The sequence below is a fragment of the Podarcis muralis genome, chromosome 16 (genome assembly GCF_964188315.1).
Source record: "Podarcis muralis chromosome 16, rPodMur119.hap1.1, whole genome shotgun sequence".
Taxonomy (NCBI): Eukaryota; Metazoa; Chordata; class Lepidosauria; order Squamata; family Lacertidae; genus Podarcis; species Podarcis muralis.
This window is the reverse complement of record NC_135670.1, coordinates 16,767,810-16,790,309: the sequence shown is the minus strand read 5'-3', so window position 1 is coordinate 16,790,309 and position 22,500 is coordinate 16,767,810. Positions and strand designations below refer to the sequence as shown.

The 22,500-nt window shown below is 48.5% G+C and overlaps 1 protein-coding gene across 1 annotated transcript in view; it reads left to right on the top strand.

Annotated features, from left to right (window-relative positions):
- The window catches only part of NECTIN4 (nectin cell adhesion molecule 4), a 90,056-nt gene that overhangs the window by 3,470 nt on the left and 64,086 nt on the right, over positions 1-22,500 (top strand). The window contains exon 2 of the mRNA XM_028710429.2: positions 490-942. Coding sequence (XP_028566262.2) covers positions 903-942 — 40 coding nt within the window. The 5' untranslated portion in view covers positions 490-902. The remainder of the gene's footprint in view (positions 1-489; positions 943-22,500) is intronic.

Sequence of the window (22,500 nt, the reverse complement as noted above, 5' to 3'; positions counted from 1 at the left end):
TTTGGACGGCAACTCCCATAGAAAACACCAGGTTGGCAAAGGTTGTCTTATTGCTTCAAGAAAAGTGCCCCTTCAGGGGAAAGATGTCTAGGTTTAGAGGACCAATCTGATTTTTCTTGTAAAAAAAAATTCATGTGTGTGGTGGTGGTGGGAAGCAAAATCTGACCAGACTGAACTTTTCCAGCGAGAATTGAGTGACCCACATATCTCCTGACTTCCTGGTGTCCGGCCTTCCCTTTGGCCCTTGAGGAATGGGTCAGTGGGGCAGGGGGAGGCAAGCTCTGGCCTTTGGGATCGGAGCTAGGAAGCTTTTACCCAGAAAGGTGATGCCTTGACACCGCTGGTGAGCTGTTCTGGCACTGGGCTGTGAACTCCCTTCGCTTTTATAAACGAAACCCGCCTCCCCCCCCCTTGAGAAACACCTGTTTAAACTTGCCAAACAGGTTAATATTCTCTCTCTCTCTCTCTCCATTCCCCTCCCTCTGGCAGTTCGTGGAGAACAGGTTGTGGAGTTTCAAAACAGAGCAGCGATTGCTCAGCACCATCAAGGAGCAAGCCACCGCACCAACGCCGCCGAAGAAAGGGGGACCTGACCACCCTCTCCCGGACACCCCATGAGAAAGACCCATTTCCCAGGAGTCACAGAAGCATCGAGCCTAAGGATGGCAGCTCCCTTGTCCCCCTTTCAGCTGGCATGATCCCTCTTGCCCTGCTCTTTTTATTTTTAAAAGCTGAGTAGCTGTCTCCTGACCACCCCTTAACTCGGCACTGTTGTCATTGAGAAGGCAAGGAGAGGTTCTTCGCCACTACCCAGCTGGCCACTTTGGTTCTAAAGCCTGCGGAAAGCACTTTGACAGCAGCAGCAGCAGCAGCAGCTGAATCAGCTGGTTCCACCTTGCGCCATGATCTGGAAAGTTTTCCTTCTGTTGCTGGCTATCCCCGGTAAGTCCTCGCCCTCTGGGCTCTTTTTCCTCTCCGTTTTACCCCCTCCTCGACTTTCTCTACAACACACAGACTTTTCGTTGACTGTTGAGCTCTTTGAAAGAGAGATCAGTTTTTTTGTAGCTCCTTTATTTCCCACAGACCGACTTAGTGAGTAATTGGGTAATGATAGCTTTGCCTAATCTCTGCTGGGCTTTGGGGGGGATGCTTTTGGATGGGGAAAGTCCTGCTTCGGTTTCGTTCCAGGCCCACCCACCCACCTTCCTAAGCCTTCCTTTATGTACCTGATGGGAAAGGCAGAGGGTGTGTTTGTGTGTTTTAGGGATCCTAGACATTGCTTGATCCCCTGTTGTTGACTTGCTGTGGATTAAAGAGCCTCTGCTTGATGTAGCCTGTTTTGCAAAAGGCAGATTCTTAAGGGGAGATGAGCTGGAAAATGAGATGCCTGGGGATGTATGTATCAGGATTTTGGAGGAAAGATGGACGGTTGTCAGTACCTTTTGCAGAACGAACTGGCCTGTGATAGTTCTACACACCTGCATTGCGGGGGGCTGGACTGCATGACCCTTTGGGTGCCTTCCAACCCTGATCTCCTGGGAAGTGAGGCGCTTCAGCATCCCAGGTTCTTGATCCCATCTGCAAAGGCAAGCTGGGATGGGATCCCTCTCTCTTTTCCCTCCTCTTGCTGGAGGGTGAAACAGAAAGAGGGCTTGCTGTCTGGAGATGTGTTGCTGTTTGGTCCCCTTGCGGTAACCTGACCCAAGGAAATTGGCCCAGGAAAGTGATGTTTTTTCCTTTCCTGGAATGGAAACCAATTGGGTGTCGAAAGCTGAAGCTGCTGCACCCACCCCCACCCCCCAAATCAGGCTGCTGTTAAAAGCACAGGAGCAGTGCCGGGGAGGGGGGAAAGTTGGTCCTTTCGGTGGAGTGGAGAGGGATGGGCCACCCTATTTCTTGCAGCCGTCAACACGCTCACAAGCTCTTCCCTTGAAATGATAAGCGTAAGGGCAACACCAAAAACAGATTTCCTGGATTTCCTGGTTTCTTCATTTTCTTAATGACATTTGAAAGTTAGAAAAAGCAAACCTGTTGCCAAAAAAAGAAGAAGAGGTCCATTTGGCTGAGGATGCAGGAAGCTTAACTTTTTTTGTTGCAAAGAAAACCACTTTCTGGTGGGAAAATGCCATCTCCTCCTGTGCCGTGTCTTTCACAATAACTGAACTTGGCTTGCCTCCCACATGGGAAGGTAGGCTATTCTGTGCCAAGAGCCCCCGTCTGCCTCTCTTTCTCTCTGTGGGCTGCTTGCTCTGTAAATTGTTGAAATAATGTTGTTTCCTGCCTTGCTTGGGTGTTGCGGAGGCTGAGAAGTTGCTGCGTTTGGTGGAGTGGCAATAGAAGACTCAGGAGAGGGAGGCTGGATCTAGACACATCAAAGAAGCGTTTCAGTTAAATGGGTTGTAAATTTAAACAGGGAAAACAGGTACAGAAAAACCGGACTCCACAGCGACATCTGGTGGCACAATACTATATCGCATATACAATGCATATGAATCGCTTTTTCTTTACCAATCTAGCTGAGTCTGGAGTTCCCTGAAAGAAGCTAAGGGGAAGTTACTATGTACTTAAGAAGCAAGGAAGCCATCAGTAACATACTCATGAAAACAACTCACCCCAGTGATTTTATGTGGGATGCCTTGGTGCCCGAATATATTTTGTTCAGGATCTGGAGGCGTGAAGTACTAATGGACCTCATTCGCATTTTAAAGCACAATGATGCCACTTTAAACAGTCATGGCTTCCCCCAAAGAATTGTTGTGGTTTGTTAAGGGTACTGAGAGTTGTTAGGAGACCCCTATTCCCCTCAGAGAATAGCAATTTCCTGGGCTCCCTGTGAAGCAGGATTGGTTATTAAACCACTCTGGGAATTTTAGTTCTCTGACTTTGTACGGTAGGGGTGTTGCCAATGCAGTGACTCTCAGGTGTTGTCAGACTTCAACCCCAACTATCAATTACCGTTCACCTTGCTGCTTGGGGCTGATGGGAGCTGGGGGTCTCCACCATCATCTGGAGGGTGCCGCAACATTGGCTAGCCCTGACGTTGCCGTGTTGTTCTTTGTACAGCCTGAAGAGCGGGAATTCAACAGGGTGTTTTCTTGCTATGCCGAGGAAAGCTTCACCAGTTGGATTTCTGCCTGCCCAGAGCACAGGGGCAAATAAACTGTGGGAAAAGGCTGCTCCCCTCTCACCACAGAATGACCACAGCGAACCTCCCTAATCTGAGAGACCCCATTGGGCACCAGTCTGCTTCACTAATTGGATAAGATTTGGCATTATGGGATGCCATTTAGAGGAGGGGGCGGTTAGCTTTGCCTTTTCCACTTGCCTCTTTGCCTCTCTCTCCCCCCACATTGCCTTCCTCCAGCAGCTTTGAAGTGACTCGACTGGTTTTTCATTACTCTCTCCGGAAGGAGCTCCAGCCCTGCAAGAGATGCTGACTCGGGGTTTGTGCCTTATACAACCATTCGCAGGCCGCAAAAGCAGCTCTGTGAGTCACAGAGACCAGTTTGGGAAAGGCTTCAGGGTTGAGCGAGTCCACGGAGTCCATGGGGCTGCCAGGCAGGCTCTGGAGCCTGGGACTGGGGCGGGTTGGCTGTGGGAGGATTGTCAAGCTGGAAGGCACCCCAAGGGTCATTTAGTCCAACCCCCTGCAATGCAGGAGTCGCAGCTAAAGAATCCCTGATGGATGGCCGTCCAACCTCTGCTTAAAAAGCTCCAATGGGGGGCACCTTCTGCCGGAGTCCTTTCCACTGTCAAACAGCTCTTACTGTCAGGAAGTTCTTCCTATTTTTGAGTCAGCACCTCCTTGCTGGTGATTTGAATCCATCAGTTCGGGTCACACCCTCTGGAGCAGCAGGGAACATGCTTGCTCCATCTTCCATGGGACAGCCTTTCCGATATATGAAGATGGCTCTCGTACCACCTCCCAGCCTTACCTTCTCCAGATCCAGCTCCTTCAATTGTTCCTCATAAGATATGGAGTGGTGTCTAGGGATAAGCTAGGGATGGGGCTTGCAAGATGGGAATGTGGCACCCCCTTTTTGAGACTCTTGGGGGCCTGGTGGGCAAAAGGGGGACAGAGCTGGGAGAGAACCCCCTTGGGCTAAGCAGAAAGTCTCACTCTGAGATTTTAGCCCTTTCCCTGGAAAAGGGGGCTAATTTCCCTAAAACTCTTTTAAAGCTGTCTAGGCTGGTGGCCGTCACTTCCTCTTTTGGGAGTGAGTTCCGGAGTTTTAACCATGTGCTGCATAAAGAGCCACTTCCTTTTAAAAAGGTAAAGGTAAAGGTACCCCTGCCCGTATGGGCCAGTCTTGCCACACTCTAGGGTTGTGCGCTCATCTCACTCTATAGGCCCGGAGCCAGCGCTGTCCGCAGACACTTCCGGGTCACGTGGCCAGCGTGACATCACTGCTCTGGCGAGCCAGAGCCGCACACGGAAACGCCGTTTACCTTCCCGCTAGAAAGCGGTCCCTATTTATCTACTTGCACCTGGGGTGCTTTCGAACTGCTAGGTTGGCAGGCGCTGGGACCAAGCAACGGGAGCGCACCCCGCCGCGGGGATTCGAACCGCCGACCTTTCGATCGGCAAGCCCTAGGCGCTGAGGCTTTTACCCACAGCGTCACCCGCGTCCCTTCCTTCTACACTTCCTTTTACATGTCCCAAATCTTCCATCATTCAGCTAAGGCAGTGACAGGTCCAGGGTTACCCAGTGAGCTTCATGACCGAGTGGGGATTTGAACCCTGGTCTTCATAATTTTGGAGCAAGAGAGATATTCCTGTGCATCCAGGGGCGAGTGCATGGTTGTTCAGTGAGGTGGTCAGTTTTTGTCTAGTTCCATCTAGAAACTCTGCCTTTCGATACTTAAAAACACCTGCTGTTTTGCTCCTCTCTCCTGCATACACACAACACACTTCCAACCTTCCCTCAGTTGGATTAATTTCACCTCTTCCAAGCCTTGGTGGGTATCTCATGCAGGAAACACAGAGAGATGTCCAGCTATCAGGAGTCCTTCTGCTAGCCATTGCCTCCTATTGATGAAACCTCAATCAATCACCAGTCCATCAAACAGGAGAATGACTGTGCGCTAACTGGGCACAAAACATGGTGCATGAAATTGCATTGTCTTTGAGTCCTCCTGCTATTTATGTGAATGAATGTCTACTTTTGGTGTGGAACAGAAACCGGAAGGGAGGGCATTAGTAATGTGAATGAGTATTCTAGCCTATGTATTATTTCTCAATCATGCATTGTACAGAGATTGTAGCAAGAATCACTTGAAACTACGCTTGGATGAGCCACATTTAAACTGCAGTTTGTCCCATGACACTGCAACAATGTGCATAGAATAATAGAATTATGGGGCTGGGAGGGATCTCCAAGGGTCTTTTAGTCCAATCCTCTGCAACACGGGAATCACAACTCAAGAATCCTTGACCGGTTGCCATCCAACCTCTACTTAAAAACCTCAAATGAAGGAGAGTCTACCACCTTTTGGGAGGGTCCGTTCCACTGTTGAATGTCTCTTGCTGTCAGAAAGTTCTTCCTCCCCTCCAGAGCATCAGCAGAAAACAAGCTTGTTCCATCTTCCACATGGCAGCCCTTCAGATGTTTGAATGTTTGATAGCACCTCTCAGTCTTCTCCTCTCCAGGCTAAACAGACCCAGCTCCCTCCCTGGGCCCATGCTCACCAGGGATCAGAAGCCAGCCCAGCTCCTGCCTGGCATCCTTGAGAGACACACATTTCTTGCACCTGTGCTTTCCTTTGAAACATCTCTGGTACCTTAAGCAGCTGTAAACTGCCTCTTCCCTTTCTCCGCAGCTGCTCCTGCAGCTGTAAAAGGGGGCTAATGGACACTTCCCTGGTAGCTGTCCAGCTTTTGCAAAACAAAAGTTAGCAAGCGAGCCCACAAACGTCCCAGCTGGACCGATTGTGCAAGAGCAGCCATGGTGGCAGCAGGAACCTGTCGGGCAACCAGATTTTTTTCTTTTTAAAGAGCTGCTCTGACTTTGGAATAGGTGGGTGGGGCCAGGTGGTTCTTTGCATCCAGGATCCAAGAAGCAGAGGCTCAAACGATCCCTATTTTCCAGTCGGTTGCTGGCCAGGTATTTCAAAAATGTTGGTGCCTGCCAGGACAGGGGTTGGGTGGCCTTTTTTGCAGCCTAAGAGCCACATTTTTCTGGGCAACCTCCCAGGGGCCATATGACAGGACAAGTGCAAAAGTGGGAGGACCAACGTATGCAGATTTCACCTTTGTCCAGCAAGCTGGCTTTTTTACACCCACACACCCCTCCCTCCCTCTCTTCAGGCAAGCAAGAGGCCTGATCAGAGCTCAAGGACAAATCCCAGCCAGGCAAGATCACTCAAGGAAGGTGTGAAGCAGGGCTGGTAGGGGTGTGTGGCCCTCAGAGGGCCGGGTAGAGCAGCTTGAAGGGCCACGTTTAGCCTGAAGTTCCTCTCCTCTGCTATGGGGATACAGTGGTACCTCGGGTTACATATGCTTCAGGTTACATACGCTTCAGGTTACATACGCTTCAGGTTACAGACTCCGCTAGCCCAGAAATAGTGCTTCAGGTTAAGAACTTTGCTTCAGGATGAGAACAGAAATCGTGCTTCGACGGCACATCAGCAACAGTAGGCCCCATTAGCTAAAGTGGTGCTTCAGGTTAAGAACAGTTTCAGGTTAAGAATGGACCTCCGGAACGAATTAAGTACTTAACCCGAGGTGCCACTGTATGTGTGATACGGTTCTCTAGGTGCCTTCCTGTAGGTGTGTAGACAGAAGTTAGATATCTGATGCTGTCTGAGATTGATCTTGGCAGGATTAATAACTTTGAGCTCTGTGGAAATGCGATTCACACGTTTAGCAACCGGCACCAAGCCACCCTTTCCACGGACAAATTGATGAAGGCGAGGGCTTCGATGGCTACTGTGAGAACAGGATGCTGCTGGTGGACTCTCCTTCATTGGAGGTTTTCAAAGAGAGGTTGGATGTCTTGTTTGTCAGGGATTTTTTTCCCACTGCGATTCATGTGCTGCCAGGGGTTGGACTCTACCATTTTACGCTTCTATGGAAACCAGATCCACGGAAAGCAGTGCAATTCGGTGCATACTTGACGTGGGAGTGAACCCCGTCAAATACAATGTGGGGCTCACTTCGGATGTAAGGCGAGGCATAGGACTGAACCACCCATGTTTGAGACGTGTTACGTTGTGCCGCCCTTGGGTGTCCTGCTTCTGCTTTTGAAGTTGCTGGAGAAAATGCTCTGTGGAAGCACATACTTTGTCACTGGTTATCTCTATGGCACAATCTCCCAAACTTGTACTTGATACAATGTATGTGGAGAGATGATTTCCAGAGCCCATGGGTAAAAAATTTACAGCTGAAAATAACGGCAATGGGAATCTCCCCATCCAAATTACTAGAGCAGGATATAGTCCCAGCTAAAAGAACAGTAACCTGTAAGCTAGAGGAGATGGACTTACAGCAGAAAATGATCTTGGGCAATGGTACCTGCTCACCTCTAAATCTTGGTTTATTACCCCTCTTAAGGCTCCCAAACTATTTGAATTCTTTAACTTCCTCAGCTCATAGATATGCCTTTGTAAAGGCAAGATTCAACACCTTCCCATCGAACGTGCTGAGAAATAGATTCTCCAATGGACAGATATCGCTCTTATGTGATTGTAATAGTGGGGCACCCGAATCGTTGCATCGCATAATTTTTGACTGTGCTTTTCACTTACCGGCCAGGAGCAAGTTTCTTGCTCAATATCTTAAGGGAATTGCCGATGATACGATTGAAGCCAAACTGAGATATCTACTAATTGATGATGACCCCCTAAAATCACTCATGGTTGCCAGATTCCTGATCAGCGTCCTATCCCTAAAGAAGAGAAACGGTCTCCTGTGTGATTCGGACAACCCCTTTAAACCATGACCTGTGTTTTAGGTGATATCACCATTGTTTTAAACCATGATCTATGTTTTAGGCGATATCACCATTGATATCCCTGATTAATTTATGAGCAGAGGTTACAAATTTATTGCAATGTATGATGGTGGTTTCTGTTTTGTATGATGGTGGTTTCTGTTTTTGTTTTGCTTCGGTTACTGTTTGTCTTTTGTAAGTCTTGGCAATTTTAAATTTGGAGGTTTAAGTATAATATGTTGGTATGGGAAACTGTCGTGTAACGGGCCAATGGCCGTAATAAAGATCAATCCAATCCAATCCAATGCCGTTACTTCTGTCCCATTTTCTAATGTTCCTTTCAACACTGGAGTACTTATTGTGTTATGGAACTCTGGCTTTTTCACCCATATACCGGCATGTTGAGCTCAGACCAACAGCAAACACTGGCAACGTCACTACACACCCATCCTTTCTGCACAGCCTGCTTCTGTTCCTCCATGAAAACAGGAAGAAAAAAACGGCATGCCAGTATACCAGCCTAAATTTTGTCACTTTACTCCTGTGATTTACTCCTGGGTCAAGGGGGCTGCAAATGATTCCCCCCCGGAATGAAATAATGCAGAAATGAGCACTAAACATGCACCATATTCCATTTAGTTTTTTGGATTTTATATCATGTGAAAGCTCAGATGCAGTGCAGAAATTAGCAGGGAAATGCCAGGGAATTTTTTTTTTTTGGGGGGGGGGCTGCTTTGTGAATGCAACCTTTGGGCTCTTCCACACTGCTCCACGTTTTCCAGGTCCAGGTCCAAGTGGATTTTTTCTTGTCGTGGCATTTTCTTAGGAAAATCCACATTGTACCAACTTATCCACATTTACCTTTTGCCCCACTCTTTCCACGCAGAGCTCCGCACTTTAATGTTCAGCATCCAAGTGTGATTTTGCTTTGCCCCACGTTTTCCCAGCAAAAACCCGCTCTTTAAAGATGATTGGAGCAAACAGCTATTTGGGTTTTCCAAAGATTGATGTTTGTTCCGATTGAGCTTCAATGATCAGGTTTTCACAGGGAAAACTCAGGGCAACAAACATGCTCAGACATGGAGTTTTAAATCGCTGGCCGTCCCTGGAAAGAGTAGCGGAAGGGTAAATATGGATTATATGTGGAAAACCCAATTGCCGTTTGCTCCAGTTCATTGGTAAAATGTGGATTTTGGGGGGGAAAGCGTCAGGATGAGAGAGGGAAAAAACCCTTAGATACAGAACAAGAAAACCTGGATCTGTGCCTAGAAATGCAATACAAAATGAAGTTTGGATTAGCACTTAGCGCTGTAAAAATGAGTGGGCAACCTGAGGCCAAAGGGCAGTAGCCATCGGCCTAATTTCATAAGGGAGCAAAAGCTTGCAAGATGTTCCAGAAGGCATCCCCAGAAGGAGCAAAAGAAAAAAGAAAAGAAAAGCAGTGATTTGTCAGGGACAGGGTCCTGGGTAAATGGGGATGGTTTAAAGCACGGGTGTCAAACACAAGGCCCGCGGGCCGAATCCGGCCCGCCAGACCTCGTCATGTGGCCCGTGTAGCCGCCGCCGGCCGCCAGCCTTCACCTTTTATTCTCGCTTTTTTTTTTTTACACAAGAAAGCCGCCTCTTCAGCGCATGCGCGGCAGCCTACACGCCAGAGAATGTTTGCCCTCTAACGGCGCCGGCCGTTCTACACAGGAAACCTCCACTTTACATGCATTCAGGAAACCTCCACTTTGAGGGTGACCAAACCACGGCCCTTTGAGGGTGACCAAACTGCTGATGCGGCCCCCAATGAATTTGAGTTTGACACCCCTGGTTTAAAGGGTTTGCGTGCACCGGGCTCATCCTGCCATGGCTTCGTGCCTTGGGCCTCCTGCTGCTCCCTGGGTGAAGTGAAAGTTGTTTTGCAAGCCAGGAGTGCAATTTCCGCCCGCTCGCCATCCCAGCCCTGCTAGCTGGTGGTGACTCTCCCCTGCCCAGCCGGTTCTCTGGGCTTGTTCCTCGGGGACCAGGTTCTCATTAAAGAGGGTGGCAACCCTGTGATTCCTCAGCACTGGGCACGGTGCCCAGGAAGAGCTTTGCAGTCCCAGTTCCCCAAACCGCCACCCTGTCCTCAAAAAATAAAAAATAAAATAATGCACTGGGGTTAGGTGGTTGGGGGAGAAATCGCCACCCCTTCTGATGGTGGTGGGTTCCAGGCATGGGCCCCCTGCTCCACTGTGACGCTGGTGTGCTTAATTCTGGAAGCTTGGTTATAATTGCTGCTTCCCTACGTTAACTTGTAATCAATACTTAAGTGCTGCCTGGTGGCTAAATCCATTCGGAGCATAAATACGGATGTTGATGGTAGTAAATAAATTAATTAGGGATGTAAAAATGCTGTCCATTTCAAATTAAATCAGGCTCCGCCAATCTGGGTGCCCTGAAGATGTTTTGCACAGCGACTCCCATCAGTTGCAGACAGTGCACCCATTTTAGACTGCAACATCCATCAGGCCCAGGCAGCATGATGGGAGTTGTAGTTCAAAACATCAAGATGGGCTCCAGGTTGGCGAAGGCTGGTTTAAAGATTCCCCATGAGCCTTCCGGAACCAGCTGGCAGGAAAAAAACAGCGAAGCACAGCATGCCTCTTTCTCGCCTGTGTAGGTTTCCTGCCTTCAACTCCTTTTGGACAGTGTGAAATTTGATTTCCCCCCTGCTCCTCCACACCTTTCCAAGCCCTCCAGCAGTAAATGTAAGGCCCAAAGCCAACGAAAGTTGGCTGTACTCAGAAAACCTGCAAGCGAGCCGTGACTGGATCACAAAGGATAGGTGAGGCCGAAGCAGTTTATGCCCGAGAAAGAACCTTCATGTCCAGAGGCAGTCTATCTGTGAATATCAGTTGCCGAAGGAAAAACAGTAGCGGAAGGTTCCTCGTTTTGTGACCCGGCTTGGGGCTTCTATACAACATCTGTCTGGACACTCTTGAAAGCAGGATGTTTAGACAGGGTTAAGACAGCGGGTGGGGAATGTTTTGCAGCCTGAGGGCCGCATTCCCTTCTAGGCAGCCTCTTGAGGGCCACATGCCATTGGTTGGTTATGGCCAGAGACAACAGGGGTGGAGCAACGGATGCAAATGTATCTTTGTACAGTAGGCTTGTCTCTGTAGATAAATACTCACACCTCTCTATCCTCCATCTGAATGAGGAAAAGGGGTTATCAGGATTCAGGGGCACATTCCAGCATTCAAGGAGGGTGTGCCAGGAACAGGCGTGACTAGGAAAGGTGTCAAGTCCTGAGGGCCAGGTAGAGAGGCTTGGTAAGCTCCCAACCTTAGATGAGGTGAGAAATTCTTGCTGGACAGGGCTATGAGCAGCCAGTGTGGTGTAGCGGGAAGAGTGTCAGACTAGGGCCTGGGAGACCAGGGTTCGAATCCCCACTCGGCCACGAAGCTCACTGGTGGTTGACCTTGGGCTAGTCACTGTCACTCTCAGCCGGACCTACCTCACAGGGTTGTTGTGGGGGGACAAAATGAAGAGCAAACCTATGCACACTACTTTTAGCTCCTCAGGGGAAAGAAGGTGGGCTATAAGAGTCGTAAACATTGCTCAGGCTAGCTAAATAGGAGAGGGTGCGTGGGTGGGGCCTTGTTTTGTACTCTTCACAGAAGCATCTGGCTGCTGTTGGAAAAGGCAGCTCTGTTGTGGGCTTGACCCAGTAATAAATGATGATGGTGATGATAAAAATAAATAAAAAAATTTCCATTTATATACCACACTTTATCAAAAGATCTCAGTGCAGTGTACAACATTAAAACACATTATAAAACAACAATTCTAAAAACATAGCAGAAACATAGTAAGAAGCATACCGGCAGACAGTTCTCTGGGAGTGTTAGAATGAGAAGATGAGCTCGGTGAGGCTCAGATATTTCGGACTGTTCTTGGGAGAAGAGCTTAATGATCCAGGCACTGGGGGTGGGGTGGGGTGGGGGCGCTTTAAGCAAACCCTGCAACCACCTTGAAGCCGGCAGAGGATAGAAGTCAAGAGCATAGCCAGGCACCTCAGCCACAAAGGTCAAGTGCTTGCATGCTATTTACCTCATCATCTTTTCATTAGTAATGACCTGGCTTCCGGGCACACGAAGGGAGCAGAGGCTGAGTCAGTCCAGCCCGGGCGCTGTATTGGTGCTCAGATCCTGCTTTGTCAACGGATATACTTGGTGGCCTCAGGCCAGCTGTTCCGCTTCAGCCTTTCCTGTTTGCAAGGTTGGAGTGAGGGGGCTAATGACAATGGCCTGCCTTACAGGGTTGTTGTGAGGATTCCAAGGCAATGTCCATGCAGCGCTTTGATCGCTTCTAAAATAACACTTGATTCTTTTATTGAGCTTCGCAAGAAACCTCCCCACCGTTAATTTGTCTAATGGCAGTGGTGGGGGACCTCAGGTCCAGGAGTCAAATGTAGCCCTTCAAGTCTCTTTCTCTGTCTGTCTGGCCCCTGGGCCAGCCCACGCCTCTTCTTCCTCACCCATCTCCAATTATTCCGCCTGGCCAGACTGTGTCCTTAACTGTGGTCCACAATGCAAAGAGTCACCTATGTTGCCCCAGTCACCATTGGCACATGCTCCCCCCCCCCCCCCCGGTTTCTACTAGAGAATATGGTCCTCAGGCTGAAAAAGGTTCCTAAACCCTAGTCTAATGAAGGCTCAGCATTGCCATGTCCTGTAGCAGTGAGTTCCAAAGCTCTGACTCACGCGGAGAAGTCCTTTCCTCTGTCAGTTTTGGTCCCACTGTCCATCATTTTTATTCAAGTGGGTCCTATGTCCAGTTACTGATTTGCAGCTAGCAGGTCCTGGCTGCAGTTCCCCTTAAACTGCATTTTCTGCTGCAGAAATTGTGCCACAATCCAATATTTGCGGAGCTTGTTCCTTCTTGCACTGGGGTAAGGGGGCTGACTGAAATAGCTAAAAAAATAAAATAAAAAATTCTCCATGTTCAATTAAATCTTGTTTTAAAAATTAGTGTGATTGGAGGGAAGGCAGTAAGAGCCCCTCCAGGCTGGCGGGGGCATCTTCTGCAACATGTACCGGTAACTGACACAGTAATACATTAGTGGTGGATTTATACTGGATTGTCCGCACATCATTCCACTATATTGTTCTGTGATGTTTTCCCAGTGTTACTGCATTACTGTCATCTGCAGGAGCACTCCGGGACAATAGCACAACAAAAGCTTAACTAACCCCCAACCATTTGTGGTATGAAAAGCTGCAAGATTTCAGTCGGATTGGAAACAAAGCAGTGTATTCACCTTGAAACTTGCAGATGAAAACAGTATTTGGAATCGTGTGTACAGTTCTGGTTTCCTCACCTCAAAAAGGACATTGTAAAGTTGGAGAAGGTTTGGAAAAGGGCAACCGAAATGATAGATGGGATGGAGCGGCTCCCCTATTAGGAAAGGTTGCAGCATTGGGGACTTTTTAGTGTAAAGGAAAGGCACATGAGAGGCAATGTGATAGAAGTTTATAAAATTACACATGGGCTTGAAAAAAGTGGATAGAGAAAAGCTTTCCTCCCTCTCTCGTCACAGTAGAACCTGTGGACATCCAGCGAATGTTGGAATATTCAAGACAGATAAATGAATGTATTTCTTCAAGCAATGCATAGCTAAATTTTGGAAGAGATAGAGATAGAGATAGCCACCAACTTGGAGGGCTTTAAAAGAGGATTAGATAAATTCTTAGAGGAGAGGGGTGTGAATAGCTACCAGCCATGATGGCTATGCTCTGTTTCAACAGCTGAAGGCAGTAGTACAGTACTTCTAAATACCAGTTGCTGACAACCTCTGGAGGGGAGATTTGCTCTTGTGCTTGAATCCTGCTTGGACTTCCCACAGGCATCTGGTCAGTCACTGGGAGAACAGGATGCTGGACAATAAATGGGCCATTAGCCTGATCCAGCAGGCTCTTCTTAGCTTCTTCTTATTGAAAGTGGGTTTGTTTATAATTGCCCCGATAGCACCATGAGCCCAAAACAGTCGTGAAGGGCTGGTGCTTAGCAACTCTTTCCTATATTTTGAATTGCCATGACTTCATTGAGTTGTAGTCATTGTTTTGATGGGTTTGTTGTTATTGCTTTCTTTATTTATATGCTACTGTGCAGGGAATGGCCATTTTGCGTGCGTTCAAAGCTTGTGCAACGTGCATGCTGTTTTTGGACCCGGAAGAGGGCAGAATGGGGCAGGGGCGGAACTGGGCAGGCTGGGCTTACATGCACTCTGCCAATGTGTCTGATGATCCGGAATGCACCCCCTGCACAAATCAGGGGTTGCCTGTATTTGATATTACGGTCACAGGACACCCCCACCCCCAGTGTCCCTGTTTTCCAGGGACAGTCCTGGATTTACAGAAGCCATTCCAGTTTCTGATTTGATCCCAGAATACCCTGCTTTTCCTTAGGATGTCTCTACAGTCGTACCTTGGATCCTGAAGCCTTGGTACTCGGACGTTTTGGCTCCTGAATGTCGCAAACCCGGAAGTGAGTGTTCTGGTTTGCGAACATTCTTTGGAACTCGAATATCCAATGGGGCTTTTACAGCTTCCGATTGGCTGCAGGAGGTTCCTGCAGCCAATCAGAAGCCGCACTTTGGTTTCTGAACGTTTTGGAAGTCAAACGGGCTTCTGGAACGGATTCCCTTCGACTTCTAAGGTACGGCTGTATTTTCATTGGAGAAATGTTGGGAGAGTATGGAATAGGACGTCCCTATTTTCATCGGAGAAACGTTGGGAGGGGACGCACTCATTGCAGTGTTTGTACATCCGTTGCTGGAAAAGCAGAAGGCAAATATTAAATTGCATCGAAAGGACCCCAAGACGGTGGTTTCAGGTAGTTCACCATGACATAGTTTGGCATGTGGGACTTGGCCAGGGGCAGCGTCAGGAAGCAGTGGCAGAGGTGTCCTTTGGAAACAGCCTTTGGGATGCAGAGCTGCTGGCGTGTCTCCCTTAATCTAATTCTCGCCCTCGCCCAAAATGCCTGCCAGGGGAAAGCACTAGCTCTGCGCTTCTGATGCAAACAGCAGCGCTGGCTGGCTGGCTGGCTGGCTGGCTGTCGGCTGCCTCTCCTCCGCCTGAGCCAAGCCCTGTTCTCTGCCTCTGCTCTTCTTCGCCCAGGACTCTCCAGGAGGGAGAGGGGAACGGAGGCACCTTTGCATCTCCTTTTGTTTCTCCTCTGTCCCCACCCTTTTCCCTTCACGCTCTCCCTCTCCCCCTGGCTGCCTATTGTATGTGTCCAGGCACATCCTCTCTCTCTCTCTCTCTCTCTCTCTCTCTCTCTCTCTCTCTCTCACCACACACAATACCTGCTAGCAGGAGAAGCCGGAACAGGCGGTGGCTCCTGATGCCTCCTTCCCTCCTCCTTCAGGTTGGGCGCCTGAGGCCCGGCTGGTGGTGGCAAGGCTTGCCTAGGAGTTGGTGGCACATGCTCCCAGGGGATCTGTAGGAACATACCAGGCCAGTGGCCCAACTAGTCCAGCATCCTGGACTCTCACACCGGCCAACCAAGTGCCTGCTGGAAACCCTCAAGCAGAACCCGAGCACTGGTGGTTTCCAGCAACTGGTGTTCAGAAACATTGCTTCCTCTGACTGTGAGGCAAAGCACAGCCTCTGTCATGACTAGTAGCCATCGATAGCCATCTCTTCTGTGAATTTGTCCAATCCTCTTTTAAAGATGTCCGAGTTGGTAGCCATCACTGCTTCTTGCGGGAACAAGTTCCATAGTTTAACTACGTTGGAGTTGCCATATTTAAAAAAAGTGAAAGGTTGTCGAGCAAAAATGACAGTGCTGATATTGGTTCCTGATTTCCGCCAGGACACTGCTTCTGACTGCAGTATTCTGTGTACAGTGGTACCTTGGGTTACATACACTTAAGGTTACATACGCTTCAGGTTACAGACTCCGCTAACCCAGAAATAGTGCTTCAGGTTAAGAACTTTGCTTCAGGATGAGAACAGAAATCGTGCTCCGGCGGCGCAGCAGCAGCAGGAGGCCCCATTAGTTAAAGTGGTGCTTCAGGTTAGGAACAGTTTCAGGTTAGGTACGGACCTCCGGAACGAATTACGTTTGTAACCCAAGGTACTTAACCTGAGGTACCACTGTATATCTGGGAAAATCCGGAAGTATGGCAGCCCTAAATTATGTGCTGCATGAAGAAGGACTCCATTTCATTGTGGGCAGGGAGGGGGTGTTTGCATTTTCAGGCCAGGGGCTCCAGCCCCCTTTGATGAGGCCCTGGCATACTTCCAGCAAGGCCCTGTGGGGATATGTGCCCATTCACTGTGGATATGTGCCTATGCAGTGGACATCTGCGTGGGTTGCCGGTTTTCTGCCAGGCCATCTCCAATGTATATAAAGCCCTGAACAACTCTGGACCAGTTTATCTATGAGATGGCCTTGGCCTTGCATATGTCTATTGGGCTGCTCTGATCTGCGGAACTGGCACTGTTACAGTGGCTACGTAATACATTTTTCTGCATTTGTGAGAAATTGATCTTTCAGGGCTTGTCCACACTTCTGCTTGCCCCATGCCTAGGAAGCGCAGGCCGGAGTGGTCTTTCAGTCCCATGGCTGGTACTTGGAGGTAGACTGCTTCTGGCTCTGAAGGATCTACTTAGCTCTCAGTCAGTTCCAGCCAGTGTGACCAAGGGACAGGTATCATGTGAGGCATCATGTGAGGTACCTTGGGTTACAAACACCTTGGGTTACAAACAATTCGGGTTACAGACTCCGCTAACCTGGAAGTAGTACCTTGGGTTAAGAACTTTACCTCAGGATGAGAACAGAAATCGCGTGGCGGCAGCGGGAGGCCTCATTAGCTAAAGTGGTACCTCAGGTTAAGAACGGTTTCAGGTTAAGAACAGACAGGTTATGAATTAAGTTCGTAACCAGAGGTACCACTGTAGTCTAAAATAGTGCTCTGTGTCCGAGTACTCCCCACCTGCTTGCCCCGGTGCTTTCTCCATCAAAACTCATTCTATACCACTGAATTGGAGCAAATGGCAGTCTGCAGAAAACCCAAATTGCTGTTTGTACTGTTTCACTGTTAAAAGAGTGGGTTTTCCTGGGGAAAGTGGCAGAGAAAAAAAAAAGCGTGGGAAGCTCGGACACAGTGTTTTAAAGTGCAGGGCAACAGGTTCGTGTGGATGAACCCTTACTTTGTAAGAAGCAGGAGTTCCCAAACTGTTGTCTGTGGACCTCATTCAGATGGTCCGTGACGTGTCTGTGGATTTGTGGTTGAAGAGCAGAGATTGCATCAAACATTCCTGTTGATTTTTAATCACATTACAATTTGAATTCAAATTGCAATGCAATATATAATAAATCAAAGAAGTAAAGAAGAAAGTAGTAAGCGTCTAGCACAACACATTAAAATCACTACAGCAGGCAGAAAAATCATCAAGCAGTCTGCCAGGACCCAAGGTGGGGAGGGAGCTGGGAAAGTGCTGGTATAAAGAACCTTATGCATTTGTGATGGTTAATCATATTATAGCATTTCAAGTGTGAGGCCAATGATGAAGGGCTTTTGTCCCATCGAGGAAAAGTAGTTGGGGAATTGAAGGCTGCCACATGTTTATTTATTTACTGCATTTATATCCCATCTTTTCTGGCATTGAACTCAAGGAAGTTTACGTGGTTCCTTGCTCCCCTCCCCTCCCCTCCCCTCCCCTCCACACTTTCCCCCACCAACAACAACCCTGTGAGGTAGGTTAGGCTGAGAAGTGAGTTGTTTTCTCTGCACTAGCCAAAGTCCACATATTCTTGTAGCACTACAAGAGGTTTAACTCCTGTAGCATCTTCCGTTTCTGGGCCAAGAAAAGCTCTCGCTGCAGCTAGCATCTGTGTCAAAATCATTCTAGACTTATTCCCTTCAGAGAGCTACAGTTGCCAGGGTAGTTTTTATAACCAGGCCCTCCCCCCAGGAAACTCTAGGAATTGTAGCTCGGGGGGGGGTCTCTTAAGGACTCTCAGCACCCTTAACAAACTACAGTTCCCATGATTCGTTGAGGGTAAGCTATGACTGTTTCAAGTACAGTGGTACCTCGGGTTACATACACTTCAGGTTACAGACTCCGCTAACCCAGAAATAGTACCTCGGGTTAAGAACTTTGCTTCAGGATGAGAACAGAAATCGCACGGCAGCGGCGGGAGGCCCCATTAGCTAAAGTGGTGCTTCAGGTTAAGAACAGTTTCAGGTTAAGAACGGACCTCCGGAACGAGTTAAGTACGTAACCAGAGATACCACTGTAAATGGTTAGTGCGGATGTGGCCTAAGTAAAAAACAAACAAACAAACCAATAAGTAAATACGGTAAATAACACAGCAAGGCATGTGGGTGCCCTTAGACTGCAATCAGAGCAGCTTCCTGCCCCAACAGGCTAAAGTTGGCTAGAGGGGCTAGAGGAAAAGGAACGGTAAGGCAGGACAGCTGGCTGGATCTGGGTTGGTTTTTTTGGGGGGGGGGTTGTTTGCAGGGGAGCCTTAGCGCTGCTGAATGACGCTTTTCAGGTTCCAGCATGCCGGTGTCACCTGTTGCATCTGTGCAAGGCATGAAATGTCAAAGGGGGACATGTCGGCCTTTGCCAGCCCCTCCAGCTCTGGTGAAGGCGCAGAGTCAGAGTGGGGGCAAGGGCTATGAACATTGTCCCGCTTTGTTTCTGAAAGGGGAGGCTCCACTTCTCAGTCTTTCCTGAAAAGTCATCCCTTTAGCATTCCCCGAGAACTGGGTGGTTTTATTCCACAGTAAGGGAAAGGGGTGCATGGAAGAGTCGCTCTGCACATGCTCAGAGGCCCGCTGGTAACCTGGCTCTTGCTCCAAGGCTGCCACCAGCTTTGAATGAAGAGGCTGTTGATCCGGGGCTGCGCATAGAGCCTTGATGTTCATATGCTCTCATTGAAGGGCATGGGCATTAGAGAAGAGACAAGCATCTGTTCCCCATTCTGAGATTGGAGTTCTGGAAAACCTGCGGAGGGAGCAAAGTATTTCCCCATCCTTGTGCACTCTGGTTGTTTCTGACTATAGGACTTTTTAAGTTTAGAGAAAAGGCGAAATGATGCGCAGCATGGAGAAAGTGGCTGGAGAAACTTTTTTCTCCCCATCTCATAACACTAGAAGTCATGGACACCTCATGAAGGTGAATGTTGGAAGATGCCGGATGGATAAACGAAAGGGCATCTTTGCACTGCACAATCTATGGAACTCACTGCCACAGGAGGCGGGTGATGGCCACCAAGTTGGAAGACTTCAAGAGAGAACTGGATGAATTCATGCAGTGAAAGGCCAACAGTGACTACTAGCCACAATAGCTATGCCTATAATGCTTCTGAATGCCAGTTACAGGAAGCCACAGGAGGGGAGAGTTGCTCTCGTGCTCGAATCCTGCTTGGGGGCTTCCCATAACGGGCATCTCTGCTTAGCCCACTGCAAACAGGATCCTGGACTCAATGGGCCATTGACCCAATCTAGCAGGCTCTTTTTCTTTCCTTATGCTGCCATTCAGCCCCAGCCAGCATGGCAGTGCTGACTGGAACGGATGGGAGGAGGAATTTCAAAACAAGCTGGAAGGCCGGACAAGGCCATTGACTAAATTCCACCCAGTTTTAACATGGAGGGCCCCCCCCGAAGGCAAACCCAGGGACAGGGATTTTACCAGGTTACCACCAATACCCCTTGAAAAAGAAGGAATGCCCGTGGCAAATTTACAAATCACCTAAAACGTACTAAGTGCTGTACGTAGATTAGAAGCACAAAACTCACTGCCTACATTCTAGGCTGAAAGACCTTCAGTCCGTGTCTACATATTATTAGGAGTCTGGTTTCCTTCCTTCTAGTAGACATTGTACCTCTTTCTCCTCCTCCTCTCTCTCTCTGTCTTGGGACATCCTTTCCTTTGCTATGGCAGCCAGACTGGTTTGACAGTCACTCCTTCTCACAACTGAGCCCTGGCTGAGATGTAAAGTTTTGCAGGGAGGTGTGTGTGTGTGAAGAGTTCTTTTTAACAGATGATTTTTTAGCACCTGCTCCAAACTATTTGCATATTTTTGGGGCGGCGGTGGTGAATGTGACATTTATCTTACTACAGTATAGAACAAATCAAAAACTAGAAGTGTAGATATAGGACACTTTCGCACCATACACACAAAGTGATGCCATTTTTAGCAGCCATGGCTTCCCCCCAAAGTATTCTGGGAGCTGTAGTTTATTAAGGGTACTGAGAGTTGTGAAAAGGCCCCTATTCCCCTCAGAGAGCTACAGTTCCCAGAGTTCCCCGTGTAGAAGCAGTGACTTGTTAAACCACTCTGAGAACTGTAGCTCTGCGAAGAGAAACAGGGTCCTCATAACAATTCTCGGCACCCTAAACAAACTACAGCTCCCAGGATTCTTTGCGGGAAGCCATGGCTGTTTAAAGCGGTATCGACATAGCTCTTTAAGTGTTTGTTGTGGATGTGGCCATTCCCTCATTCTCCTTCCCACTCTTCCTATTTCTTACCCGCCAGATGGCCAACAAACTAGGTAGTGTAAGGCCCCTTCCAGCTCTCTGATGCTCTGAAGCCTCCTTGGGTGGCCTGGGACACGTCACTTGGCCTGACCTCCCTCGCAGGGATAGCGCGAGAGATAAGAGCAGCTCGTAACCCGCCCAGAGCCCTCGGGCCAGGGAGGGAGAAGGATATTCTCTGCAAAGGCTCCATATCGCCTTCCCTGCAGAGGTTTCCATTGCAGGTTTTCTGGAGTTTGCACGGGAGTTGTAGGCTGGGGGTCGGGTGGGGAGTCAGGTCGGCAGGATCACTGCCCACCCTCCCTCTTTCTCTCCAGCCTCCTTGTCTTCTCCTTCTTCTTAAGTTATTCTGCTGAGACACGCTCTCTCCCTCCCAAGGGAAGCGTCTCCCTGCCCTGGCTGGAATGTTCCCATGAGGCAACCAACCTCAGAGTTGCGTGCCCAGGAGAGCTGCTCCTGCGTGCTTGTCATGCTTTTTTGCGATAGCATCTCCCAGAGTTGGCCGGGCCTGACTCCAGCGTCGGGAGATTTCCGCCTTCCTCACTTTCCTTTTGGCCTCTTGTTTATTTACTTCATAAAATTTATACGCCGCTGGGTTGTCAACAAAACCAGAAAGTGGTTGACAAAGAGAAAAATGGGGAGAATATTGCCTAATAGAAAGTAGAATCGTAGATTCATAGAATTGTACAGTTGGAAGGGACCCCGTGGGTCATCTAGTCCAACCCCTGCAATTCAGGAAACTCAACTAGATCGTACATGACAGATGGCCATCCAACCTCTGCTTAAAAATCTCCAAGGAAGTAGAGTCCACCACCTAGTGTAGAAGTGTGTTCCGCTGTCGAACAGCACTTAACTGTCAAGAAAGTTCTTCCTGGTACAGTGGTACCTCTGGTTACGTACTTAATTCGCTCCGGAGGTCCGTTCTTAACCTGAAACTGTTCTTAACCTGAAGCACTTTAGCTAATGGGGCCTCCCACTGCCGCCGTGCCTCCAGAGCACGATTTCTGTTCTCATCCTGAAGCAAAGTTCTTAACCCGAGGTACTATTTCTGGGTTAGCGGAGTCTGTAACCTGAAGCGTATGTAACCCAAGGTACCACTGTATTTAGTTGGAATCTCTTTTCTTGTAACTTGAATCCATTGGTTCGAGTCCTAGACTCCAGAGCAGGAGAAAACAAGGTTGTTCCATCTTCCATGTGACAGCCCTTCACATATCTGAATATGGCTATTATATCTCCTTTTAGCCTTCTCCTCACCAGGCTAAACATACCCAGCTCCCTCAACCGTTCCTCACAAGGCTTGGTTTCCAGACCCTTGATCATCTTGGTTGCCTTCCTCTGTACATGTTCCAGCTTCTCAAAATCCTCCTTAAGTTGTGGTGCCCAGAACTGGACACAGTACTCCAGGTGGGGTCTGAGCAAGGCGAAATAGAACCAGACTATGACTTCCTCTGATCAGGACACTATACTTCCAGACCCTCCAAGTGTCCCTATTTTCCAGGGACAGCCCTGGATTTACAGAAGCCATCCCGGTTTCTGATTTGATCGCAGAATGTCCCACTTTTCCTTAGGATGTCTCTATTTTCATTGGAGAAATGTTGGAGGGTATGGAGTTATGCGACCCCTGAACCAAGGAGACAAGCAACTACACAACCTTTAGAAGGTATCTGAAGGCAGCCCTGTATAAGGAAGTTGTTTTGATGTTTAATGTATCATTATGTTTTTATACATGTTGGAAGCCGCCCAGAGTGGCTGGGGCAACCCAGTCATATGGTCAGGATATAAATAATAAGATTACTATCATCATCATCATTATGAAAATAGAGAATGTCCCTATTTTCATCAGTGAACTGTTGGAGGCTGTTGATGCAGCCTCCTAACAATTCTCAGCCCCCTTAAGAAACTACAGTTCCCAAGATTCTTTGGGGGAAAGAAGCCATCACTGTTTAAAGCGGTATTGCAGCGCTTTAAATGCTTGGTGTGAATGTGGCTTTTGCTCAGGCTCTCATGTTCGTTTGGAGCATTCAGATGTGGCTTATTCC